Raw genomic sequence first — 25,897 nt, forward strand, 5'->3', positions numbered from 1 at the left:
CTTTCCCTAAAGTTTTCCAAAAAATCTGGTTAGAACAGGACAGGAAACTGACAAATCTTTTCAGAGGTGCCCATCTGAATTACCATCGGTCCCTCATCTCTTGGGGCATAATTAATGCGACTTATGAGTTCTTGTTAAAGATTATATGAAAGAAATCAGTTAAGTGCGATTTATCAACTGAACAGACCTAAGAAGAATGCAGTTTGGTCTTGTTTCTAATTGGCCAAATACAAGTTGGTGTCATAAGTCCAGGGCACAGTGAATTATGGGCAAAGCTGTTTTCCTTAAGCACCAACAAATTCAGAATAAAGGGTTTCCGTAGGGGCAAAAAAAAAAAGCAGACCAAAAAGTATACGAAAACATCATGTTGCAGCTATATCTGATTTTTGTTAGAAAAATATGTAGAGATGTTATGGGAATACATATGGGAATATATGACATAATACATAAAAAGTTCTGGAAGGAGCCCCACTGGCCTCCGGGATAGACATGTGACAAGATGAGGAGGAGACGCAGAGCAGGCATTGGTTTAACCTTTAACTTTTTACTTTGCCCATAATCATACTGATTCACATTTTTGTAAATGTAGAATTTTTCTAATAAAAACCTAATAAAGATATTGAATCACTGTGTTGTGCATCAGGAACTAACATAGTGTTGTAGGTCAATTATACTTCAAAAACAAAGAAACAGACTCAAAGAAAAAGAGATCAGATTTGTGGTTACTGAGGTGGGGGAGGAGGGCGAATTGGATAAAGGTGGTCAAAAGGTACAAGCTTCTAGTTATAAGATCAATAAGTCCTAGGTATGTGATGCAGAATATGATAAATATAACTAACACTGCTGCATGTTAACATATGAAAGTTGTTACGAGTAAATCCTAAGAGTTCTCATCATAAGGAAAAGGTTTTTTTCTATTTCTTGAATTTTCTATCTATATGAGATGCTGGATGTTCACTAAACTTATTGTGGTAATCGTTTCATGATGTATGTAAGTCAAATCATTATACTGCACACCTTAAACTTATGCAGTGCTGTATGTGAATTATATCTCAATAAAATGGGAAGAAAAAAATTAAAAATAAGGCGTTTTTTAAAAAACCTAATAAAGATGAACAAAATAAATAGATATATGGGGGGATGAGCACCCTGCCCAGAGTTACGTGTGTGCAGACGCCTGCCCCTGGAGACCCACGCCAGCCACTGCCTGCCAACACGGTGGTGGGGCAGTGGGTGCTGGGCGGGGACACCCCGTCCTCGGACAGCAGCTTCTTACCCCCTTCAAGGCTGTGTAGACCGGCACGGTGACGTTCTTGCAGACCAGGCCAGAGAAAGGCCCAGGGGATGCAAGGGCTGGAGGGCTTGAGGCTGGAGGGGCGGGAAAGAGGGATGAGACTCACTCGGGTGGCAAAACCCAGGAAGCGGGGCGGGGGAGGCAGAGAGCCTGAGCAGAGCGAGGAGGAGAGAGATCCGTGCAGACAGCATTCCCTGAAACAGCACTCCGGAGACAGACCGGGGGACAGATCTCAGGACGAGGGCCAAGGTCTTCCGCAGCCCCACTCTTGCCAAGGTGAGTTACAAGCCGTGTGACTATGGGGCACTCGCGTCACTGTGGGGACTGGGCGGCCAGCAACTCAGGAGCCGCACTCAGGTGGGGATGCGGCTCCTTCAGGGGGTTATCTTGATTTAGATCAAGGCACCGGGGGCTCCTTCATCCACAGCCCTTGCACTGCAGAAGGGAAGCTGGTGCATATGGGCAGCCGGGCTGGAGCGCCCTGCCTCCAAAGTCCCTTCCAGCTCCGTAATTGGCTACAGCTCTGTTCCTGCCCACTCCCACCCGCAGGCAGGTGATGAGCTGAACCTGTTCAGCTTCCTTCTCTCTCCAAGGGAGCCGGGGCCACGTGCTTTTACCTGACCCTCACCCGCCGTGGGAGGGATGGGCTGCAGGTGGCCTGGCCCTGGGTGTTTCTCCGAGTCTTCTCCGCCCACCACGGGCAGCCCACCACGGGCAGCCCACCATGGGCAGCCCACCACGGGCAGCCCACTTGGGACTCACCGCAGCAGGTGGCATTACTTCTAGCAGACACTTCGGACAGCCGCATGCCTGACGTGGCCACAGCGTAGATCCGGCTCTCCTGGAACGGGAGGTCACAAGGGGTCAGGGTTCACCACCCCCGTGTTCACACCGGCCTCTGGCTTCGGAGGCGGGCAGACCTGGGTCCACATCCACGCTTAGCCAGTGACCGGTGGGGGGATCTGGGACAAGTTAACATCATTTCTGGACCTAAGATGGGGGTAATAATACTCACCTTTCAGGCTGTTGTGACAAATGAAATGATTAACGTAAACATCTAACACCGAGAGAGCACGGTCAGTGCCCTGCAGGCGATATTTATTCCCTCTCTTGCTGCCACCCCTCCCTTGGGGCAAGGAAGTTCCGGAGGAGAGGGAACTGGGACCTGTTTTCTCTGAATCTTCCCCATCTTACAGCCCTTGAAGTTGGGGGGGTGGTAATGAGGACGTCCGAGCCCCATGGCAAGGATGTGCGTGCCCTCTTGTTTGGAAGCCAGTTGTTCGGAAACTGGGACACATTTTTTTCCTACAGTAACAATGTCACATCATGGTTAGGCTTCAGGCTCAAAGTCCTGGCTTTCCCAGACCCGACCCCTGAACCCCACCGTAGAAGACACATCAATGGGAACTCCCACCCTCAACTCTTCCCTCACCCCTTGGGGTCCCCTGGGTCTGAAGCAGGCCCACAGGCCTGGGCAGCTTTTCTTAGGTTTGGATCACTCCCAAACAACCCAGAGCCCCCCCCTATCCTCCTCCATATCTCTTTTTCACTCAAGGTAAAGGGAAAACAAAGGCCCCTTCAGGTGAGAGGTGAGTCACAAGGACCGGGGAAGGCCTGCCCAGCTCGAGGAGGTAGCTGGGCTAGGCTGGGGCAGGAAGGAAGGTGGATGCTATCCAGGTCACCCCAGAGGGGAGCAGCAGTGCTGGGGCACCTGGGGGAGGGAAGAAGGGTCTGGCGAGAGCCGGAGGTGACTGGAGGCAAGAGAAGGGAAGGGAAGAGATGGGAGGCAGCAAGGAGGAATTCTGGAGGAGGGGCAGGCACTGGGCTGGGGCAGGGAATTCCGTGCTTATGTAGGGCAGATAAATTGGGTCCATGTGGTAAAATTAGCCATAAAAACGATTATTCCTGCCAGTAGTGGTAGTGGAATTCAACCACGGACAGGCCTCTAACTTCACAGAGAGAATGAAAGTGTGAAGCTTGAGGGGTTTACGTTCAACAAAGGTAGGAGTGTTTCACAAAAGGCTATCTAAGGCCTAACTCAACAAAGGAACTCTAACTCAGCAAGTAAGACCATCTGACTCCCTCAGACTGAGAAATGTCCTTCTCCCAATTCTCAGTCTTGATCTTCCCCACGTGGCTACTGCCCAGCTGGTCCCACATAAGAAGAGAGGTTGGGTTCTCGGGCTACTGTGGTTCCCTAAGGTAACAAGAGCAATCCTGTCTCGGGGACCGGAAGGACCTGAGCCCTCTTGCCACATCCCTCGCTGAATGCTCCCTCACTGCCTGCCTCTGCTTTAGGATTTCAGAGCATCTGGATTTACAAGACAACAAGGAACAAGAGGAGGGATGATTCTGAAAGTGTTCCACCCTGGCCTGGCCCTTGCCGTTTCCAACAGTCTCTCAACATATTGTGAACCACTGCTGCAACTACTCACCAAATACGTATTAACACACTTAATCCTCAGGGCAACCCTATAAAGCAGGTACTATTATCCCCATTTTACAGAGAGGGAAATTGAGGCACAGAGGTTTAGCAGCTTGCCCCGGCTCACACAGTTTGATCTTGGGACCTCCTGGTTTGACCCCGGGACCCGTGCTCTTAGCCACCACACTGTAGCTCCACGGAGAGTCAGGAAGACTACACGAGAAAATGGGCACCGAGCACCCAGCTTGGCTGTGGCCCGCGGTGAGCGCCTGCTCAGGAAACAGCCGGCCGCCTTCCAATCGGAAATCCTGGCTCCACCCCTTGTGGGCAGAGTAGTCTGGACAGGCCCGGGGGTACCCACCGCCCAGAGGGGGTGAGGCTGACAGCCTCGTCCCACGCTCAGCACATGGCTGTGCCCGACAGCGTTCGCACCATCAGCCCGGCCCCACTGTCCTGTCCCCAGGGGGCCTCTTACCCAGGATGGAAACCGGTGCAGGGGGGGTGTAGGTGGTTTGTTCCCCAAATCCACTTCCTCCATCTTCCCCGCTGAGGGTTGCTCATCCATCTCCATCTTCTCCGGTTCTTCCCGGAGCTCAGGTCCAGCCTCCACCTTGGGAAGGCTAGAGGAGTGGAGGGCTGAGAGTGTCCCAATCTCAATGCTCACCACGTGGCCGAAGTGCGCAGGGCCCGCCTGGGGCTGGCTGTGGTGCCGCTTGGCCAGCTGGATGCTGTCCCGGTGGGTGCTGGGAGCCCGCACCTTCGGCAGAGTCAGGCTGCAGCCGGGGCCTCCTTCCCTGGCAGAGGTCTTCGTCCTGGGGAGCGTCCCTCCCTGAGCAGTGACCAGGCCTTCACCCCAGGAAGCCAAACCATGCCTGGGGGTGCAAGGCTTCAGGCACAGCTGGCCAGGAGAGCCCTGTCCTCCCAGATGAAGTGGAAGGGTCTTGGCCTCTGATGTTTCTCCAGGGTGGACCATACTGGAACTAGAATCCTCCAAGGGGCTTCCTGCTTTAGGAACAGAGTCCTTGCTCTGCAGAGCACCTGGAGAAGGTACGGGCATAGCTGCCTTCAGGGCACCCTGGGCCTGAGCACCACCGTCCTGCCCCACTGGCTGGGCTCCTGGTCCTGCAGGGACAGAATCCTGCTCTGTGGTTCCCTGGGGGGCCACCAGCAGCTTCCCCGAAGGTGCCATCTGAAGAGCTGTGGGTGGGACAAAAATAGGCATGTTAAAAGCTCCCTCAATTCAGCCCCATGCACGTGCGTGCGCGCGCGCACACACACACACACCACTCCCCCGACTCCTGCACATGCTGGCCCGCTCACCTTCTAGTGCATGTTGAAGGGCTCCCACCTGCTCCACCAGGTGCTGATTACAGCTTTTCAGGTGCTGATTCTCCATCTCAAGCTAGACAAAGAGAAAAATGAAGATTGAGAATAAATACTCAGCCTACACATTCAGACATATAATTCAAAATAAGATTAAAATCCTTCTTAAAGATCAAATCCACACAAAAGAACCCGTGGTGCCCCCCAATCCACTGCTGACTCTCCTGGGAGCCCTGACCTCCTCCTTCTCTCTGCGCTACCTGGTTGTAGATGGGAAAGAATTCCATTTGGCGGCCCCTGTGCTTTCTTTTCTAGGTTTTTGGGGCTTTATTTTAATAAATTTTATTTATTTATTTTTGGCTACATTGGGTCTTCGTTGCTGCGCATGGGCTTTCTCTAGTTGTGGCGAGCAGGGGCTACTCTTTGTTGTGGTGCAGTGGCTTCTCTTGTTGTGGAGCATGGGCTCTAGACATGCAGGCTTCAGTAGTTGTGGCATGTGGGCTCAGCAGTTGTGGCTCGCGGGCTCTAGAGTGCAGGCTCAGTAGTTGTGGTGCACAGGCTTAGTTGCTCCGCAGCATGTGTGATCTTCCCGGATCAGGGCTCGAACCCGTGTCCCCTGCATTGGAAGGTGGGTTCTTAACCACTGTGCCACCAGGGAAGTCCTTCTTTTCTAGGTATCTTTAACCTTTTAAAAAAATGGTGAAATATAACACACAAAAAACTGCATTCTACACCAATGAACAGCTTAACAAATGATTCTGAAATGAATACTCATGTGACCGCCACCCAGGTTAAGAAAGAGGAATTTGCCAACACTCCAGACATCCCAGACTTGTCCTTCCCCAATCACATAATCCGCCCTCCCCACTAAGGAGACAACTCTTCTGAGTCTATGAGATTCATTTCCTTGCTTTCTGTGTTTTACCATCTAAGTATGCACCCTACACACATTAGTGTAGTTGTGCCCATTAGGACTTTACATAAATGGAATTATTCAAGATGTACTTCTGTACCTGGCTTCTTCTGCTCAACATACTATCCATGAGATCCAGCCTCAGCGTGGCTGCATTTTCTTTGAAATGAAAGCCAACACACTTCTTTTTGTTGTTGTTTATAACACAAAAATTTTATTTCCTTGCTTATATTTTATATCATATGTATTCTACTCAGTTTCACATGCTTTATTTATACTGGATCCAGGATGAAGGAGAAAACCCTATCTCCTGGAAAAAGGAAAAGGACAATAATAAATTCATGTGATTGTTCTTTTCTTTTTTTTTAAACTTCTTCTTCCTTTTTTGGCTGCATTGGGTCTTCATTGCTGTGCACAGGCTTTCTCTAGTTGCAGTGAGTGAGAGCTACTCTTCGTTGCGGTGCGTGGGCTTCTCATTGTGGTGGCTTCTCTCGTTGTGGAGCACAGGCTCTAGGCGCACAGGCTCAGTAGTTGTGGCGCACGGGCTTAGTTGCTCCGTGGCATGTGGGATCAGATCTTCCTGGACTAGGGCTCAAACCCGTGTCCCCTGCATTGGCAGGTGGATTCTTAACTATGGCGCCACCAGGGAAGTCCCCATGTTAGCAGGTGGATTCTTAACTATGGCGCCACCAGGGAAGTCCCCATGTTGGCAGGTGGATTCTTAACTACGGCGCCACCAGGGAAGCCCGCATGTGATTGTTCTTGAAATTTCTAATTGAATATAGCTTACATATATGTCTAGATCAAGTCATATAAACAAGCATGATGTCTATGATCTGCAGAAGCATATTCCTTCCTCAGGGAGGCATAGCAAATCTTATGGCAAGGGGCAGGGATACATTATCCTTCTACTGGAAAGGAGTCGGGAACAATATACAACCTATAAAAATTACTTTTATGACAGTAGCAACTTGCTCGTATTTTTTTTTTTTGTCTCAGTTTACTAACTGATAAATTGAAGATGGCAGTAATCATTCCACAAAGTTGTCATTGAGAGTAAATCAGTATCTATGTTTAAAATGCCTGCCTTAGAACTTGATGCATTGCAAGTGTTTAACAAATATTGGTTAATTACATTCTTCTTTTCCAATTATTCTAATGATTTTTATCCTGAGCTCTGTGACCCAGATTTTTCATTGTTTGATGTTTTATTCTCACCATATCATTTCACTATGTCATGATCCACAGGCCCTTAATTCCTCATTATCTTCCCTGACAAAACATACTTTTTTTTCTTGTTTCAACCTTTGATAAAAGTAACTTTGACCTCTTATTCACCCAGGAGCAAAAAATAACTGTTCTTCCATTGTCTCCAGCCAATATGCCAGGTCCTGTTAATAGGCTGTCTAGTACCCATTCTAATTGGAAAGCCAACACACTTTCATTGAGCTTTTAGCAATAGATCAGGGCTGTGGAAGATGCAGGTTATAGGCCTCAGCTCTGTCCCCAAGGGCTTGTAGTCTAGCAGGTGACCTGAGATGTGTGTCCACAGAAAGGACAGGAGGCAAAATGAGCCGCTACCCCCTGCAGGTGTGAGCCACTTGTGTCAGGAGTGAGTGTTCACCCTTCTCCAAACTTCAATTCCCCTTCCTTCCGTTTAGAAAGAGGTTGTTTTTTGGTTTTTTTGCTAGCAGTGCTGTAGCTTCTAGTCCTGAGTTTCCTAAATAAAGCTGTAGCAAGTGATGAGCTATGAAAACGGATGGACAGAGGTGGAAAGTAGAATAGAGGTTACCAGAGACTGGGAGGAGAGACAATGGGGAGTTAGTGTTTAATGGGGATGGAGTTTGTTTGGGGTGGGAAAAGTTTTGGAGGTAGTGGTGATGGGTACACAACACTGTGAATGTACTTAATGCCACTGCATTGTACACTTCAAAAACAGCTCAAATGGTATATTTTATGTATATCTGAGCACCAAAAAAAAAAAAAAAGTTAAAAAGAATGGAGAGGACAGAGGGTGGATGGTAAGGACTGTGTGTGCGTCTCAGAAGGAAACTGATGGGACTCCTCAGAAGTGAGACTCATTCCTTCTCCCCAGACACAAAGCAAACCAGGAGCTCTAGGGAAACCCAACTCTGACGACAGGAAGGGAAAAGTGAAGTGAAGTGTCTCAGTGTTTAAGCTGAATGAGAGACAAACAGTTAACAAAATGAAAAGCAGGCAAGGCCCCATAAACAGATAGAGGCAGAAAAACGCAGAGGGACAGGTGCAACGCCACGCAGGTCCCTCGCAGGCTTCCCAAGATAAGCTCTCACTCACCTCTGCTAACTTCAGGGTCACCCATTCCTTGATCTTTGCAGCTTTTTCTTGAACGATTTTTGCTTCCTCAGCTCTCATCTTCTTCTGCAAGATAGAGAGGGCCTTTAGTTCCTCACGGTGGTCACCGTTTTAGTGAATAATTGGAGGTGGGAGGCCCTGAGAAGAAATATTAAGGGACTGGATGGAGCTCGGCCAATAGGAAAAAATACATTCATTTATGAATTCTTAGAAAATATTCTTAAAGTGGGAAAGGCCTTCCTAAGCATAATACAAATCCCAAATAGCCATGAAAGAAAAGACTAATAAATCTATATCATCTCTATAAATTACTATATGACCAAAAAAAAAAAAAAAAAAAAAGCCCCTTAAACAAAATAAAAAGACCAATTGGGAGATGATTTGCAACACAAATGACTTACGTACAAAAGGGATCAATTGAAATGAACAAACCAATAAATATATGCAAAAGATATAAATAGGAAATCAACAGCAAATAAAGAAACCCATGAAAAGCTGTGCAATCTTTATTATTATTTTTAAAATGCAAATAAAAGTGACACATCATTTTCCTCTACCAGACTAACACAATTTAAAAGTTTGATATAACCCTAAATTGTCAAGGGTGTTGGAAAACTGCCCACCTCATACAAATTGGCAAAGCCTTTTTGGGGAAAAATTTGATAATATTTGTCAACATTTTAAATGTCCATACCGCTGATCTAACAAACCCACTGCTTAGGAATCGTTAATTGCATTATTGTTTGATAAAGCAACAAAAACAAAAAAACTCAAAACTGGAAATAACCTGAGAGTCCACAAATAAGGGCTTGGCTAAATAAACAAAATGAAAATGGAACACCGCTCTGATACACAGGAAATGGTCACAATAAACAGTGGTTAGTGGTGAGGAATGAAAATGAAGGATGGGGACGGAGGAAAAATGTCATTTTATACCCTTTTGGTCTTTTTGTATTTTTTACTATAAGCATGTATTACCTTTACAGTTAAAAAATAAAAAATAAAGGTAAATTAGCACATGAGTACAATTCCCTCAAAACAATCAACAGTATACAGTGATCCCTCCGTATCTGCAGGGGTATTGGTTTCAGGATGCTCAGCAGATACCAAGATCTGCGGATGCTCAAGTTCATTATATTGATATAACAGGGTGAAGCACAGTCAGCCCTCCCTATTGGTGGGTTCGGCATCTGCAGATTCCACCAACCACGGACCTAATTCTGCGGATATGGAGGGCTGACTGTACTATGCCCTTTCATATAATGGACCTGAGCATCTACGGATCTTGGTATCTGTGGGGTGTCCTGGAACCAATCCCCTGTGGATACCAAGCGACCACTGTAAAATGACTCAAAAGCGAGGCTTGTATCTAAAGAATAGCAGCCTAGGAGAGAACAAAATACAGGCTTTGGGGATTTGGCTCTGCCTCTGAGGCTTATTTGCTGTGGGGCACTGGGAAGGCCACATCAGCCTCTGGTGATGTCATCTCTAAAATGGGCGAAGATACATCTCCCCTCTGGACCATCTTGAGGATGAAGGGACAGAAAGTGCACCGCACAGTGCCTGAGGCACAGGTAATCAACAAGTTCTAGAACGAGTACTAGTTCCCTGCTCTAAAAAGCATGGAGGGACTTCCCTGGTGGCACAGTGGTTAAGAATCCGCCTGCCAATGCAGGGGACATGGGTTCCAGCCCTGGTCCAGGAAGATCCCACATGCCGTGGAGCAACTATGCCCGTGCACCGCAACTACTGAGCCTGTGCTCTAGAGCCTGCAAGTCACAGCTATTGAGCCTGCATGCCACAACTACTGAAGCCTGTGTGCCTAGAGCCCGTGCTCCGCAACAGGAGAGGCCACCACAATGAGAAGCCTGTGCACCGCAACAAAGAGTAGCCCCCGCTCGCCGCAACTAGAGAAAGCCCGCCCGCAGCAACAAAGACCCAAGGCAGCCATAAATAAATAAATAAATAAATAAAATAAATAAATAAATAAAAAGCATGGAGACAACTGGTGTACTCTCAGTTGTTTAGAGACCAGCAGTAACGACTTTGGTTACCCTTCTAGGGAAAAACTGCCTCGAAGTTGTAAGATGATGGACATAAGCTTCAAACAAGGGAGTCTATGGAAATGAGATGGGCATATGGAAATGTCTGACTCAGTATTTGAGAGCTGGCAAACCGGTAAGGTTATCTAGGGGTTTGCGGATGGGCCACAGGCCAAATCCAGCCTTCCACCTGGTCCCTCCCTGAATAGCCCTACCCATTCATTTCTGTATTGTCTAAGGCCACTTCCAGGCTACAGCAGCAGAGTTGGGTAGCTGCAACAGAGACCACGTGGCCTGCAAAGCCAAAAATATTTACTACCTGGCCCTTCGCAAAAAAGTCTGCCGACCCCTGACCTAGTTTGATACCCTGATATTTATGTGGCTGTGGAAACTGAGGCCCAGAGGGTGAAATGACTTGCCTCTGTCAGTTTGTGTCACGGCTGGGGCTAAAACCAGGTCTACTGACTTGCAAAACAGCATTCTCTCTCTTCTGATCTGGACCTATTATTATTGTAAAATGATTTTTTTTCCTGTCCTAAGTAAGCTTTAGCAGAAATCATTTTGCCCACCAATTCCCAGGTGCTGCCACTTCTAACTATGAACCACTCAACAGAGAAGACAGGTATCTAAAATCAATGGGAGGGCTTCCCTGGTGGCGCAGTGGTTAAGAATCCGCCTGCCAATGCAGGCGACACGGGTTTGAGCCCTGGTCCAGGAAGATCCCATGTGCCACAGAGCAGCTAAGCCCGTGCACCACAACGGCTGAGCCTGTGCTCTAGAACCCGCGAGCCACAACTACTGAGCCCGCATGCCTAGAGCCCCTGCTCTGCAACAAGAGAAGCCACCGCAATGAGAAGCCCGCGCACCACAAGGAAGGGTAGCCCCCGCTCGCTGCAACTAGAGGAAGCCCACGTGCAGCAACGAAGACCCAATGCAGCCAAAAATAAAAATAAATAAATTAAAAATAAAATAAAACCAATAGGAAATTGATGAGACATCCCACGTGTCAACATTCTATTGATATTTTCCCATGATTTTTCAGGAACACATGGCGCCCCACACATTGTGGGAGGTACGTCCCACAAAGGAAATGTTCAGTGACTGTTGATGAATGATAACAAACGTGCCCATGATAGTGGGCAGGCACCAGCAGGATTAGCTGGGACCTCCATGGAGAGTACACATGTGGAAAATTGCAAGTTATCTGGCCATGCTGTGAGGTTTTCTGTTGGAAACGGTGGAGATCTGGCACCAGGGAAAAGCTGGGTAGGTAAGACCAACGGCAGAGGGAAGGGACAGAATTAGGATGAAGTTAATGGGATCGTGAAGGGGAAGCTGGGCCTAGGGGACTGGCAGGGGGGTGTTCCGGATGTCCCCTCCAGAACAAAGATGCTGAATACTGGGCAGTGGCCTCTCCTGGGCTCCTATGCGCTTTTCAGAGGAGGCGGCAACTTTGGTCTCTGTCTACTCAGGTTCATTGAGAAACTTTGGCCGAGCAGTTGACCAAGACTGACGGTCCAGCTCTGTGCTGCTCTGCTACTACGTGTCCCACAGGTTGGCAGGGCATAAGACCAGGGTGGAAAAGGAAAAGCTCTCCTTACCAAACACCGACCTCAGGTCTGATACTGTACCCAGGTTCCCTGAGTTCATTCTGCCGACAGCCCTATGACGTACTACAACCCCTATTTTACAGATGCGTAAAACAAGAATCAGCGACTTAAGTAATTTGCTCACTGGTGCTAAAGGGGGGTTCAACCCAGATGAGTCAGCCTCCAAGGTCCCTTTCCCACCATATCCCCTGCCTGGCTCTTCACGCACCTTCCAATACATCTCCACGAGAAAGAACAGTCTCGTGAGGGAGAGAGTCCCCACCACCGGCGGCCCAAGCAGAGGGGCTCTGCTCAAGGAGCCGTGGGCAGCTGGTGCAGGCGCTGCAGGGGGGCACTGGCACTTACCTGCTTCTCCAACTGTGCCTCCAGCCGGCCGATGAGTTCGTCTTTGCCCTGCATGGCATTCAGCAATTCTTGGTACTTCCGGTGCAGGCTGCCTGCTGAGTCCACATTCTTCAGATTGGACAATTTCACCTTCTCTTCCATCACACCCACCTGAAAAGTACCAATCGTCTCATAGGGTTGGGGTATGGTGTGTGAAATGGCCTCCAACATGGGTTGGGATGGGATGGGATGGGATGCTTCCTGATGCCCCAACCTGTGACGCTCAGGCAGAGCCCATACCCAGGGCAGTTGGGGCCAATTAATTCAATGACCACTTATTAAGCCTCATCTGGGCAAAAGAAGGAATTGACAAGGAAGGAATAGCAGGGTGTAGGGCCATCTAACTCTGGGGGCCCCAGTAGGGACAAGCTGGGCAGGTCAAACAGCCCTGGAGAGGAGATGCTCCAGCTTCACTGTGGCAGAGACATATGCTGCCCACTGAATGTCCATGAACTTCCCGATACTTTCCAGCCCTCTTGGAGTTAGATGGCCAAGGAATTCACTGCAGCCAATGGGCCTGAGTGGAATGACTCAGTCATTTCTGGGCTGAAGTATTTAAGAGCTGGCGCACAAGGACCCAGCCCTCTTTCCCTGCCATGGCAACCAAGGAGGCTGTGTGCTCTAGCTGGTTCCGCTGGAAGATGGGCAGCTCCATTACCTTGGACCCCTGAATCACTGTGCGAAGCAGAATCCCTGGCTAACCCTCAATGGAGAGGTACCATGAGTGAGAACTAAATGTGATAAACTGCACACACGTCAGACTTCATTGGTTACTCAGCATAACCTAGCCTATTTGGACTAAGCCACTCACCTGCTCACTGCACTGACCCTTACCCAAAGATTCCTTCATGCCCACAGAAAGCCCCAGGCACCTTCATTTGTTCAGAAGGTCTAACACATGACTGCTGGTTTTCCTCATCCCTGTAAGAGGCTTATCGGTGTGACGTGTCCATGTGTGTCCACGGAAAGGGTCAGGAAAGGCCAATGGTCATTTCCGCTGCACACTCCTGCCATCCCCTCCCCGGTTACCTGGGTCTCCGCGTCCTCTGCTCTCTGCTCTGCCTCCAGCAGCCTCTGCTCCAGCTCCTGCATCTGCTCAACCAGAGAGGAAAGGGAGATCTAGGTGCAGTGTCCCTACTGTGAACATGGCATCAAGGCAATGCATGTGAATTGTGCAGATGCTACACGCAGGCCGGGCTCAAACTGCCCATCTCAAGGGGCTCAAGGATGTCAGGGTAAAGATTGCCAGGGCAGCCCTCGGCTCCCTTATCCTGAATTTCTTGGGCAGGTGAAGAGCCTAGAGCTGCTGTCCTCTCTGCTGAGTGAGGAAAAGCCTAGGTCTTTCTCCCTGTGTAGGGCACCCGGGGAGGGGGGGCAGTACCACCATCATTCTTCCTGAGGCATCTTCACCCTCACTCTTGTTTTCAGGCTCCTCTCCCAGACTCTCTCTCCTCTCAGCACTGGGCTGCAGGCAGTGCCCTGCCACGTGCCTGACATGGAACGTGCTCCCATGTGAGCCCCCATCATGTCGGATATTCCTTCCTCCTCCAGAATGGTTCCCTGGCTGGGGACAAATACTTCCTCCCCTTCTTTCAAGGATGCCTCTGACTGCAAATGGCATTCACAGGTATCACCTTATTTGATTTCTTTAATCTTAAGCACATTAAAAAAAAAAATTCTATCTAGCTACCAGTCTGCAATCATATGCCAACTGGCCCAAGAGAAGGGACCAATGTTCTCATACACAGAGCCTCATCAGGGACCAGATCTAAGGTGAAGCCTAAAGAGCAGCTCACCAGCCCACGGCCCACACGGCATCTCTGCAGCTTCGTGAGCTAAGTGTGAGCTGGATTTCAGCTCCCACCCTCCCCCTGGTCAGGGCTCAGAATGCGCTGCCAAAACCTTACACCATCACACAAAAGTCCTGCAGAAGCAGAGCAGAGTCATACATTCCACTCTCCTACCAAACGCCCTGGGCCACAGCCCCGCCCTGCCTTGCCCCAGGGCAACAGGTATGCAGGAAAAATACACTAGAGGCATAACCTCCCAGCCTTGTCCTCAGTGAGGCTGTACAGGCCTTGCTTCCCAAGCTCCAGTCCAGCCCTCGCCCACCTTATCTCTGCAGATTTGGCCTTTTCTCTGGCTACTCAACCTCTCCCTTTGGCCTGGACCCTGGCTTGATATTTACCAGTGAACTGAGCAATTAATTTTTTCTCTTTCCCAACCTCTCATCTGCTCAGCTGAAATGCTGCTTTCCCTCCTTGATTAAAAGATGAAAGAGAAGGAGCCCTCCAGCCTGGTGCTGGACAGTGAAAGGAGGGTTACCCGGGAGCAGTTCATGTTTGAGAACCTGGGGAAACTCTGTTCTCAGGGCCGCCTTCCCCATCCGTTTTTTTCCTCCTTGGTGTTGGGGAGAGACAGATGTTTTCAGTACACAGTCCCTCTGAAAGGACTGAGGATCCCAAATAAAACTCAAGATTTACAACCCATGCGACAAAAATGCCCCCCTGGGACCATCTTTGTGCTCAGGCCGAGGATGTTTGCATCTCTTCTTTCCTTCCTCTCCTGTGTTTAATAATCATGATGGAACCTCTTTTTTTTTTGCGGTACGCGGGCCTCTCACTGTTGTGGCCTCTCCCGTTGCGGAGCACAGGCTCCGGACGCGCAGGCTCAGCGGCCATGGCTCACGGGCCCAGCCGCTCCGCGGCATGCGGGATCCTCTCGGACTGGGGCACGAATCCGTGTCCCCTGCATCGGCAGGCGGACTCTCAACCACTGCGCCACCAGGGAAGCCCGGGACACTTTATTATTATTTTATTATTATTATTATTATTTTTGCAGTACGCCGGCCTCTCACTGTTGTGGCCTCTCCCGTTGCGGAGCACAGGCTCCGAACGCGCAGGCTCAGCGGCCATGGCTCACGAGCCCAGCCGCTCCGCGGCATGTGGGATCTTTCTGGACCGGGGCACGAACCCTTATCCCCCGCATCGGCAGGCGGACTCTCAACCACTGCGCCACCAGGGAGGCCCCATGATGGAACCTCTTGACTCAAGCCTGAGAGAGTGGGTTGGTTCTGGCCAGACTCGGGCATCAATTACAGCCAGATGGCCTTTCCAAGATCACACAGTCCTTGGCCCTTTGTAGCTATGGGGGAGGTAACAGCATAGAATAAACCAATATTATGGTTATAGGGGTGGCTGCCTAGCACACAAAAAAATTCTACTTGGTGGCGGGGCTGGGGGGAGCGGTTGACACATAACCCATGACCAGGTTAGTACTATATAACCCTTCCCCCTTGGGCACCAGACCCGACTCTCTCCCCCCAGGAGCGAATCAGGTTCTCTCTCCCTAGGAATCTGAAATGTGGGATTAAGAGGCCAGAGATGAGAGCCAGGGGGCTGCACCAGAGAACGTGCACAAACTTTACCAAGTCCTGATTATTAGATAGGTTCTTCAGTTCTCTGAGATGTCCCAGGCTCCTCCTAATAAATTCCCTGTTTGCTTAAGGTGGCCAGAGCTGGTGTTTCTGCCCTCATCAGAAACACCCCTAACTAATACAATTACTGGGAGCATTTAATTTTTAAGAATACAATGAAATACTGAATGGGAAGGCTTTGGATTCTTGACAAGTCTCCTAGATTAACCTTCATTAATTTACTTATTTTTAACTTTTTATTTTATATTGGGGCATAGCCGATTTAAAAAGTTGTGATAGTTTCAGGTGCACAGCAAAGCAACTCAGCCGTACATACACAGGTATCCATTCTCCCCCAAACTCCCCTCCCATCCAGGCTGCCACATAACATTGTGCAGAGTTCCCTGTGCTCTGCAGTAGGTCCTTGTTAGAGATTAACCTTCATTTAGATCTGACATCTGCTCTGTAGCTCAGAACACATATGATTTCCATAGGAAACGATCATTCATATTCGTGACTTTACAGATGGAGAAACCAAGGTAGAGGGATGAATAGAATGTATTTGAGTCCTACCTCTCACTTGGGCATTTCCATTTGTGTCAAGAGTGGTCAATAACACTGGTCAGAGGCAGAAATCACTCTGTCACTGACAACATGGTGAGTATTTTACCCCCCCAAGATCTTAATATTAGACATATTTTAAGGTTTGCAATCAGCGAAGCAGATGGAAAGGAAAGCGCCCCTCGGAGCCTAGGGTCCCCTCCCAGTCTTGGCCCAACAGACACCTGGTCCTCCCTGCTGCCGACCCTCCAGCCATTCTTATCTTCCGGGCAAGGACACTCGAGACTCAAAGCGTTCTGTATTCACCTTCATGCTAGAGTATTCTCTTTTCTCTAAAGCGAATTTCTGAACATTAAAACTATTTGGAACGTCTGGAAGTTTTTTAAAAGAGAAGAGTACAATGACCATCTATGTATCCATCACTGTGCTCCAACAATTACCAACATCCTGCCATCCTTGTTTGAAGAGAATATCTTTAACATCATGTTTCCCGCTGTTTTTATGAAAACACATTTTCTTCATTGCCACTGGAACACTCCCAGGGGTGTCTATGCCGGAATATCATGTTTGGGGTTTTCAAACTCTTCTTTTAACCCCAGTATCAACACTTCTCAGGATGGCAGATCATTCCTTATGCTCACTTAGAGGGCCACACCTGGACCTCTGAAAAGCTGAGCTACTCGCAGGCCCCCCTTATTTGGGTTCTGTTTCTCCTTTCAGAGGGTTCCCTAGGACTGTGTCCTCAGCTATCCTTTTAGTTTGTGGGTCTGGCTGACACACCAGCCAAGGCGGTGTCAGGTTTGGGCAGCTGACTTTTAGGCAGGATCTACTTTCACCAGCTGCGACTTAACCTGAGACTCATAAGCCACCCTAGAACACGCTGCAGCAACCTGATGAAATGCACTGGGCACCAACCTGGTATTTAATCCCCATGTCCACAGCTCCTTGTTACACTCGGTGACGCTGTGAAATACTGGCCCCAAAGGCAGCAGGCACCCTCTTGCGCTCCCAGCGCAGACCTGTGTGCTGAGTGGTGGTCTGAGCCCTGAGCCACGCCAGGCTGGGTCTCAGCTATCCCTCTGAAAAGGGTTCAACATTCTTACCACTGCTTTGCACCGGCTGGAGAGAATGGTACAGGTAAGCCTAAGGCTCTGGAGCCCGACTGGCTCCACCATGGTGTGGCTTTAGATAAATTCTTAACCTCTCTTTGCCTCAGTTTCCTCACCACCTCCTAGTATCCACCTCCTAGGACTGCTGTGAAGATCAAAGGAGATGCCTCATGTCAAGCTCACGTGCACAACTTGGCACTTACTGAGCAGTTCGCAGCTATAAGCCACTTGCTGGATTTTCATATACAAAGATGGCACTTATGATCAGGGTCAGCTTGCCTGGGACAGTCCAGTGGTCACCTGTCATCCAGAATAATTAGTAATAGAGCCTTCTTTTCTCTCTCCAAAGTGTCCCGGTTTGGATGATAAATTACCTGGCCATCCTACTTATGATCCATCTACAGAAAGAATGGCTTTAAGTCAGAGGTTGCCAACTATTAGCCTACAGAGCATCACGTAAGACCTACAGTGCTGCGGGCATTGAGGCGACACAGATATAACTAAACAAGGCCACTTGCTATGTGTCCAGCACTGGTTAAAGCACTTTAGGTGTATCAACTCATTTGATCTTCAACCCAATCCTAGAAGGCAGGTCCTATTATTATCCCTGTTGTACAGATAAGGAAACTGACACAGAGGGGTTAGGTAACTTGCCTAACGTCACACAGCTAGGAGGCGGAGCCGGGATTCAAACTCAGGAGGACTGGCTCCGGAGTCTATTATACTCTTAGCCACCGTGCCCCTCACATCCAAATCTCACTCATGTCCCGTAAAAACCCAGATTCCACATGCAATCCCCGATTTCCAGCTTCTCCTGAAAACTCAGGAGATCTGGACACACTAGGATTACCTTTTCTCATGGCAATACCTGGCTTCCTCCTCAAGCTGTGGCAAGCACACTGTCCTGAATCCTCACTCATGTAAGTTTAGTTACCTGCAAGCCTTTGAGACTGCAACCCACAGTTTTAGCTGTTAAATGGTTCTAACTCTGTTGTAATCAAAGACAATGATTCTCAACTTTTTGTTTTTTTAGTATCAAATCTTTTGTTCAATTGAAATCATATGCTCATTCCCAAGATAAAACCGGGGGGCCGCCCTGCTGTCTGAGTGCAGAAGAGGCAGGAAAGAAAGGACTCCAAGTCTTGTCTGTGGGCCCACTGCTCCCCACCCCCCTACCCAGAAGCCCCTCTGAGGCTCAAAGGGCTCAAGGCGTCCACTAGAAGGACAGGTGAATGAGCCCAGGGACATGGCCAGGGCAAGAGTTCGTGGCAGTAGATTTCACACCCTCAGGGGCATAAGGATTCACATGGAGCTTGTTACAGATTCCTGGGCCTTGACTACAGAGGTTTTTATTTAGCAGGTCTGAGGCATGGACCCAGGAATGTGCTTGAAAAGAATATCCCAGGTGATCCTGATGCAGGTGGTCTACAGACCACACTCTGAAAAACATTAGATTGGCCGCTGAACACAAAGCAAGCATCCCAGGGCAGAGCCCCTATAGGCACAGGATTCTTCTCGAATGGCTTTATAGGAGTACAAAGCTCTAGCAAGGCTATGGTTCCTGAGAAATACTATAGTGGATGGGGGTTAGGAGAGTAAAAAAATTTCTCGACACACACGCACGTATGCACTCATACACAGTGAATAAAAGTTCTAGGAGGCATCTACTCCCAAAGCAAATCGGATCCATCAGCAAGGAGATCTTCTAAGGCTGATTCTGTGATGACTTTATGCAGATTTTATTTCCAACTAGTCATGACAGCCCTAGTATTCTCCTTTTATAGTACCTGGCCTTTTCACAAATTCTGAGGTATTTAAGGATATGTTTTTCTGGGCCTTGTGTTCTATCAGCACGTTGTGAAGCTGGTGTCTAAACTGAATCACTGCCTCTGTATAATCCGTGGTCAGAGCGGGGAGAAGCAATAGTCATTGTTCCTTTGTTTAAGGGACTGAACTGAACCATTTATACACTCAAAAAAAAGTCCTGAAGTACAAATTTTTGGTATATAAAACTGAGTTACTGTATTTCAAAACATTGGTTGGAGAAACTAGTAAGGGATTCTAGAAAAAGAGGAAGTGCACACGGTCCCACCAGAACAGGCTTCGGGAAGAGGTGCCTCAGTGAAAAATATTCAAGCTCAAAAATGACGGATGTTTTATTACGTAATGTCTTCTCTTTAATAGATCCACTCAAACCCCTTTTGGAAGCAGAGAGGGAGTAAATAAATCAAAAAATTTTAACTTGTTTTAGTCCTAATATTGATGCCATGTATTCATCATGATACAAAGCTCTTTTGAGGATAGACAGTATACTCCCACTTTTCTGATGGGAAAACTGAGGCACAAGTTTAGCAAGAATGAACAAAGTCCAAGGGACTTTTAATATCCAGCCTGTAGAACAGCATCAGTGTTTAGATTGATCTGCCTACCTCTGTGACTTCTTCAACCAAGAAGAGCGCTGGGGAAACGGTTCCCAGGAGCAGACAAGATGTGAACTCTAAGACATGAGCCATTCCCTCAACTTCTGTGCTGGATGGAAAGTGACCCACAGCTCACCTGGCTTCGGAATGGGCGGCCCGGGCAAGGGCACGTCAGACCGTGACAGGTGTCCCAGCGGAAGCAAGGTCTAGGGCTGCCTCCTCTCCTTGCCCTTCCTGCCCTCTCTCACCCTTAGGTGAGGGATTATCCTGTCTCGAATGGCAATTCTGTGAGAGGGAGTCAGGTACGAGCAGACTGTGCAGTGGGGATGGAGGAGGGCTTGCTTCCAGGCCTTAGTGGCCAGCGCGCAGTATCTGATCCCAGGCAGGGCCGGGCCCCTGGGAAACACACAGGCTTGGCCTGCCCTATACGACCGCCTGCAGCGAGTGAGTGGCCATCCATCATCCAGGCAATGCAATCTCCATGGGCGGCCGGGCGGGCTGTGCGGAACGGCAGAGGTGGAGGGGACAGGCGAGGGAGGGGGCTGGCCAGAGGGACCCAGCTGACCTGGCTCACCTGGGTGCAGGTGGGTACTGATGATGACTAACTAGTAAGTTCTGGGAGCAGCAACAGAGATGGGGACCAGGGCCCGGCCCTGGCAGGAGCTCTCCTGAGAAACCTGGGTCATCTCTTCCTGTGACCTGAAAGTTACCTTGACGTATTGGGGAAAACCTCTAATGAATTGTTGAGCCTGGCCTACTGGTTTGGGGATGACAGCAGGTGACAGGCACAGCCCTCACATTGAGCAACATGGTGTTTACGGCCTTAAGGTTTCCTGCCAAGAGGTCCAGTGTCGGGCTAATGTCCCAGCCCTCTTCCCTACTTAAGTCTCCCAGCCCATGATCCCTAGTCAAGATTTCTTTCTCTCCCCTCCCACACCGCCAGGCTCTTCTGCCCTGTGTCTATACACTTCTCCTTTCTTTACCCAAGTCATGCTCTGAGCCCCCAACATTGTTATGGGAGGGCATTCTGGTTACTTTGATGGTGAGCAAACACAGTCTGGAAGAGAAGAAAGGGCCGATGCTATAGAAATTCAACCTACCCAGACCCAAGGGGCTGTGGAGGAAGAAGGTGTTTGTTTAGAATGTGTTTGAGGCCCCGGGGAAGAGAGGAGGAAGGCATCCAAAGACATTTTTCTATCATGAAATGTTTCAGGCCAACGGAAACATGCAGAGAACATTGTTTTTAAAACATGTAGCCACCATTCATCTTGGTCAAATCTTAATTTTCGTCATCTCTCCTGCTGTTCCTAAGAAATGGACCACAACAGACATGTGAAGCCTCCAGTGTACCTCTCTCCAATGTTACCCCTCTCCTTCCAAGTGTACTTACCCTATGTTTGGCTGTGTTTACATTTTTGCCTCATTTGTATACACCCCTAAACAACAGAGAGTACAGTTTTGTGCAGGTTTTAAAACTTTATATAAACTGTATTGTTCTATATACATATCCTTCTGATCTTTTTTGGTCAATGTTGGTTTTTGAGATTTATTGACTTTATACATGTAGCTTTCTTTACTTGACTCACTTTTAACTGCAATGCACTATTCCATCGTACAAATACACTCAACATGGTTATCCATCCCCCGTTGATAGACATTTAGAGTATTTCCAATTTTTCATGCATCATTGCTGCAAAGGACATTCTTGTATAGGTTTATTTATGACCAATATATTTAGATTCTTTCTTTTTTTTTTTTAATTTAAGTATAGTTGGTTTAAAATGTTGTGTTTGGATTTATTGCTACCATTGCATTTTGTGCTTTGTATTTACTGCTTTTTTTCTATACTCCTTTCTCTCTTCCTCACCTGGATTTAATAGACTTTATTCCATTTCCAGCAGCTGCTCTCCTGATTTGAAAGTTATATGCTCTATTTCTATTTGTTATCTCTATTATTCTAGACTTAAAATCTAGACTTAAAGACTGCTATTTGTTCCCCACGTTCTGTTCTCCACTGCTCTTTCATACGAACTCTGACTTTTAACAGAGCATATCATTATCCAGAATAAAGACGACACTTTCCAATCTTTCCGGCAGCCTGGTATAACCACATGAATAAGTGGCCAATGGGATGTGAGTAGAAGGAATGAAGGCAACCTTTGGCCCGTGCTATCAAAGGGAAGGAGTTGGAATGTGGACATGTGGGTGAACCACCTTCAAACATGTAGCAGACCTCCCCCCAGAGCTAGATTGCTTATGTCTGGAATGTTACATGAAAAGGAATGGATTTTTTAAACATATATACTGCTTGGTCTTATCCTGCTTCCTGAATCTGAGGCTTTAAGTCTTTCACCAAGTTTGGAAACTTTAAAGTCATTATCTCTTTGAATCATGCCTCTCTTTCACTTTCTTCTCCACTTCTGGAATCTCCATAAGGATCCTGTCATTCTGGCAACCACATCTCAGCCTGTGTCTTCATCTCTCTATGCTGCCCTCAGGTCTGTCTTTCTGTTCGTGAAGTCTGTCTCACGTGGTGCCTAATCTGACATTAATCTATCCACTGAACATTTAATTTCATTGCAAACATTTTTCATTTCTGGCAGTTCTGTTTGGTTCTTTTTCTCATCTTTTTGGATGGTGTCTTGTTCTTGTCTTATATTTTCAATTACTTTATTATGTCTTCAATAGTTTTTTTTGGTGGGGTGGGGCATACCATGCAGCTTGCAGGATCTTAGTTCCCCGACAGGGATTGAACCCAGGCCCTTGGCAGTGAAAGCACAGAGTCCTAACCGCTGGATCACCAGGGAATTCCTTTCAATAGTTCTGAACGCATTGATTTAGTGTGTTGCCAACGGTTCTATTATTAGAAATTCTTGTGGTGATCGAGTCCAGTTGTTTGTTGCATACGTGGACTCTCACTCACTGTGGGTTATTCTCCCAAGTATTTAGTCATCGTGGATCATATATTCATCTTCACTAAGGACTTTAAGGATTCCTGTGGGGATCTTGTGTAATCAGGGCTGAGGTCTTGTTCCTCCAGAAGAGGTTCTGTGTCTGCTTCTACAAGGTCTCTGGGGTTATCACTGGCCCAGAACTTCAGGTTCCTAATCCACACAGATAGTATAAATTCTCATGTTAAACCACTAACGTCATCAGGCTCTCGGGGAACAATTTTCATTTTCTTTATTTTTCTTTTTGCTGCCCAGAGCCTTGGCTAAGTATGAGAAGCTGTTCTGTCGTCTCCCTGTGCTGGTGGGTGATTTTCTTCTCCTTGTGCACCTTTTTATTTCGTGTAAACTCCTTTGATAGTCCTGACTTTACCTGGAAGTTTCAGTTTCAGCTCCAGCCTCCAACTGGCCAGACCTCATCTCTGTTTCCAGAGATGTTAAAACTCAACCTTGATGGTTGGGTTACTAAAGGGAGGTCACACTCACCCGTCCCAACTCAGCTGCCAGTGTTGAGCTCCACGCTGGTTTTTCCTCTTCATTGTGCCCCCTGAGGATTCCTCTCATTGTTTTAGTACACAGCTCTGCACTTAGAAGGATATTTTAAATATTTAATCTAGTATGAGTAGGTGTCTCATGGTGGTCATGTTTAGGTTATTACTAGAAACAGAAGTCTCCTGGCTCTGAGATGTGCTTTAGACCAGCTGTCTGAATCAATCCCTTCTTATCCCTTCCTTCCCTTGCACACCTCCAATTCCATACACAAGACAAAGTTCTCAAATTTGATAGTGTACAAGACCAACTTCTGGGCGCTTCTGAAACATACAGATAACTAGCAGCACGAGACTTGCATCAGGAGGACTGGGGTGGGGCCCAGGAACATACATGGTTAACCAGCACTCTAGCTTTCTGGCACAGGGGGACCCAGCACCACACCAATGCCTAAGGTTTATTTCCCTTTCCCCGAGGTGGCTGAATTCTACTAGCAGTACCTGAACCACACCCAAAGGAACCCTGCCGGTCTCCAGTCTGCAAAGCCTGAACTAGGAGACAGCAATGCCAGCACACCCAAGGTTCATGAATTCTAGTCCAAGCTAGTCTAGGGCCACTCCCCTCAGCAGTGGAAGGGCAGAGGTGATGTCAATGACTGGTCTTCTTGGACTCCGGGTTGTGGGGTTGTCAAGAAAACAGGTCATTTATGCAGGCTTTATTCATCAAGACTTTGGCATTACTTAGAGGTGGACTGAATTTTACTTTTGTACTAGGAAAGAAGGGTTTACTAGCAGATGGCTACTGTAGACAAAACGATAGACAGAATGGTTGATTCAATTAAGATATATATATTTTAGTGTAGGTTGCCACTTTCTAGATGGGTTATGCTCCAAAATGCCTCTGAAAACAGCCGTTTAGAATATATCTTCCCATGGAAACATGAATAATGGTCAGTTTCCCAGGCCAGCCCACCCAAACCTGTAAAGATAATAACTGTTCCCATTTAAAACCGATTCTATGCCAGAACGTTTACATATGTCATCCGATACAATTCTCAAAATAATTCCGAAAAGTAGACATGTGTGTCCCTGTCTGAGAAGTGAAGGGACTTGCCCACTGTCATGTAGCTAGGAAGTGGCAGAGCCAGACACGTCTGGCTCCAAAGTCTGTATCATTGTCACCAGAAACCAGCCTGCCTTCCACAGCTCATAATCTTAATAGAGGGTGAGCAGCAGGGTGGGGATATCCATTCTTCTCTCCTAAAATATCGTCCTTCCCCACATTGAGGAAGAAATGTTAGGGGAATAATAGAACCTCCACTGTAGATACACGTGACTCAAGAGATGATGCACGACCGTGAAGATCTGTACCATTTCTTTGGTGTGTCATATAAAGAAGCAGAGCAGGAAAGGATGCAAGATGACAGATTAGTCAACTGCTTAGAATTTGGTCTTTGAAAAAACAAACTACCTTGGGTTTCATTTTACAAGAATGGAAAGCACCTTATCAAAAGTTCACCATCCTGCAACAGAGAATAAATAAGCCCTGGAGATCTAATGCACAGTACAGTGAATACAGACAACAATATTGTACTATAATCATCAAACTTGCTAAGAGACTGGAACTTAATTATTCCAACCACTAAAAAGAAATGATAATTACGGAATATGATAGACGTTCTAATTACTGCTACAATGGCAATCATATTAAATATATAAATGGGTCGAATTAACATGTACGCCTTGAATTACACAATGTTATATGTCAAATATATTTCAATCTATCAACCAATCAATCAAACCGCTCAGAAAAAAAAGAAAAAGAAAGCTGGCTTTCCCCAACTCTCCCTCTCTGACAGTGACCTCTGCAGAGACATTAGAGGCTGCCTGCTCTCCAGGACTCACCTTGTCGGCCAACAGCTCCCTTATCTTGCTGGCCTGCAGGCGGAACCGGAATAGCTGGCTTTCCAGGGCCAGGCAGCGCTTCTGCCAGTCCACACTGGTCCGGGTCTCCACCTTGAGTTCTGCCATGATGGAAGCAACTTCTGGAGATTCCAGGGAGCCCTGAGGGCCAGCACACAGAGAGGGGAAAAGATAAGTAAGTGTGTGAGGAAGAGTTCTCTGCGGAAAGGAGGAGGAGACCAAAGGACAGAGGAAACAGGGCGGGGGAAGGTAAGTGAGCCTGGCTCTCCCTCTGTCCCATGGCCAGCTCTCTGAGCTCAGCATGTCCCATTCCATCAGAAGGTAGCTGCGCAACCTCAGGAAATCACAAAACCCAAGAAACCGCAAGGAGAACCTAGTCTCATTGTTACAGAAGTGAAAAGTAGGGCTCATTTGTTTTTCATTCAACTATCCATTTAACAAAAATTTATTCATTCTGGGCTTCCCTGGTGGCGCAGTGGTTGAGCGTCCGCCTGCCGATGCAGGGGACGCGGGTTCGTGCCCCGGTCTGGGAAGACCCCACATGCCGCGGAGCGGCTGGGCCCGTGAGCCACGGCCGCTGAGCCTGCGCGTCCGGAGCCTGTGCTCCGCAACGGGAGAGGCCACAACAGTGAGAGGCCCGAGGACCGCAAAAAAAAAAAAAAAAATTTATTCATTCAACAAACATCTATGTGCCAGACACTGTTCTAG

The 25,897-nt window shown here is 47.9% G+C and overlaps 1 protein-coding gene across 1 annotated transcript in view; it reads right to left on the bottom strand.

Moving 5' to 3' along the window:
• PLEKHH1 (pleckstrin homology, MyTH4 and FERM domain containing H1) overlaps positions 1-25,312 on the bottom strand; it is a 42,214-nt gene extending 16,902 nt beyond the window's left edge. The window contains exons 1-8 of the mRNA XM_007449011.1: positions 25,172-25,312; positions 13,355-13,417; positions 12,287-12,436; positions 8,272-8,355; positions 5,040-5,121; positions 4,195-4,916; positions 2,057-2,135; positions 1,277-1,368 (exon numbers count right to left, since the gene is read on the bottom strand). Of these exons, the coding sequence (XP_007449073.1) occupies positions 1,277-1,368; positions 2,057-2,135; positions 4,195-4,916; positions 5,040-5,121; positions 8,272-8,355; positions 12,287-12,436; positions 13,355-13,417; positions 25,172-25,297 (1,398 nt within the window). The 5' untranslated portion in view covers positions 25,298-25,312. The remainder of the gene's footprint in view (positions 1-1,276; positions 1,369-2,056; positions 2,136-4,194; positions 4,917-5,039; positions 5,122-8,271; positions 8,356-12,286; positions 12,437-13,354; positions 13,418-25,171) is intronic.
• Between the last annotated feature and the right edge of the window lie 585 nt (positions 25,313-25,897).

The sequence above is a fragment of the Lipotes vexillifer genome, unplaced genomic scaffold (genome assembly GCF_000442215.2).
Source record: "Lipotes vexillifer unplaced genomic scaffold, Lipotes_vexillifer_v1.1 scaffold629, whole genome shotgun sequence".
NCBI classification, from domain to species: Eukaryota; Metazoa; Chordata; class Mammalia; order Artiodactyla; family Lipotidae; genus Lipotes; species Lipotes vexillifer.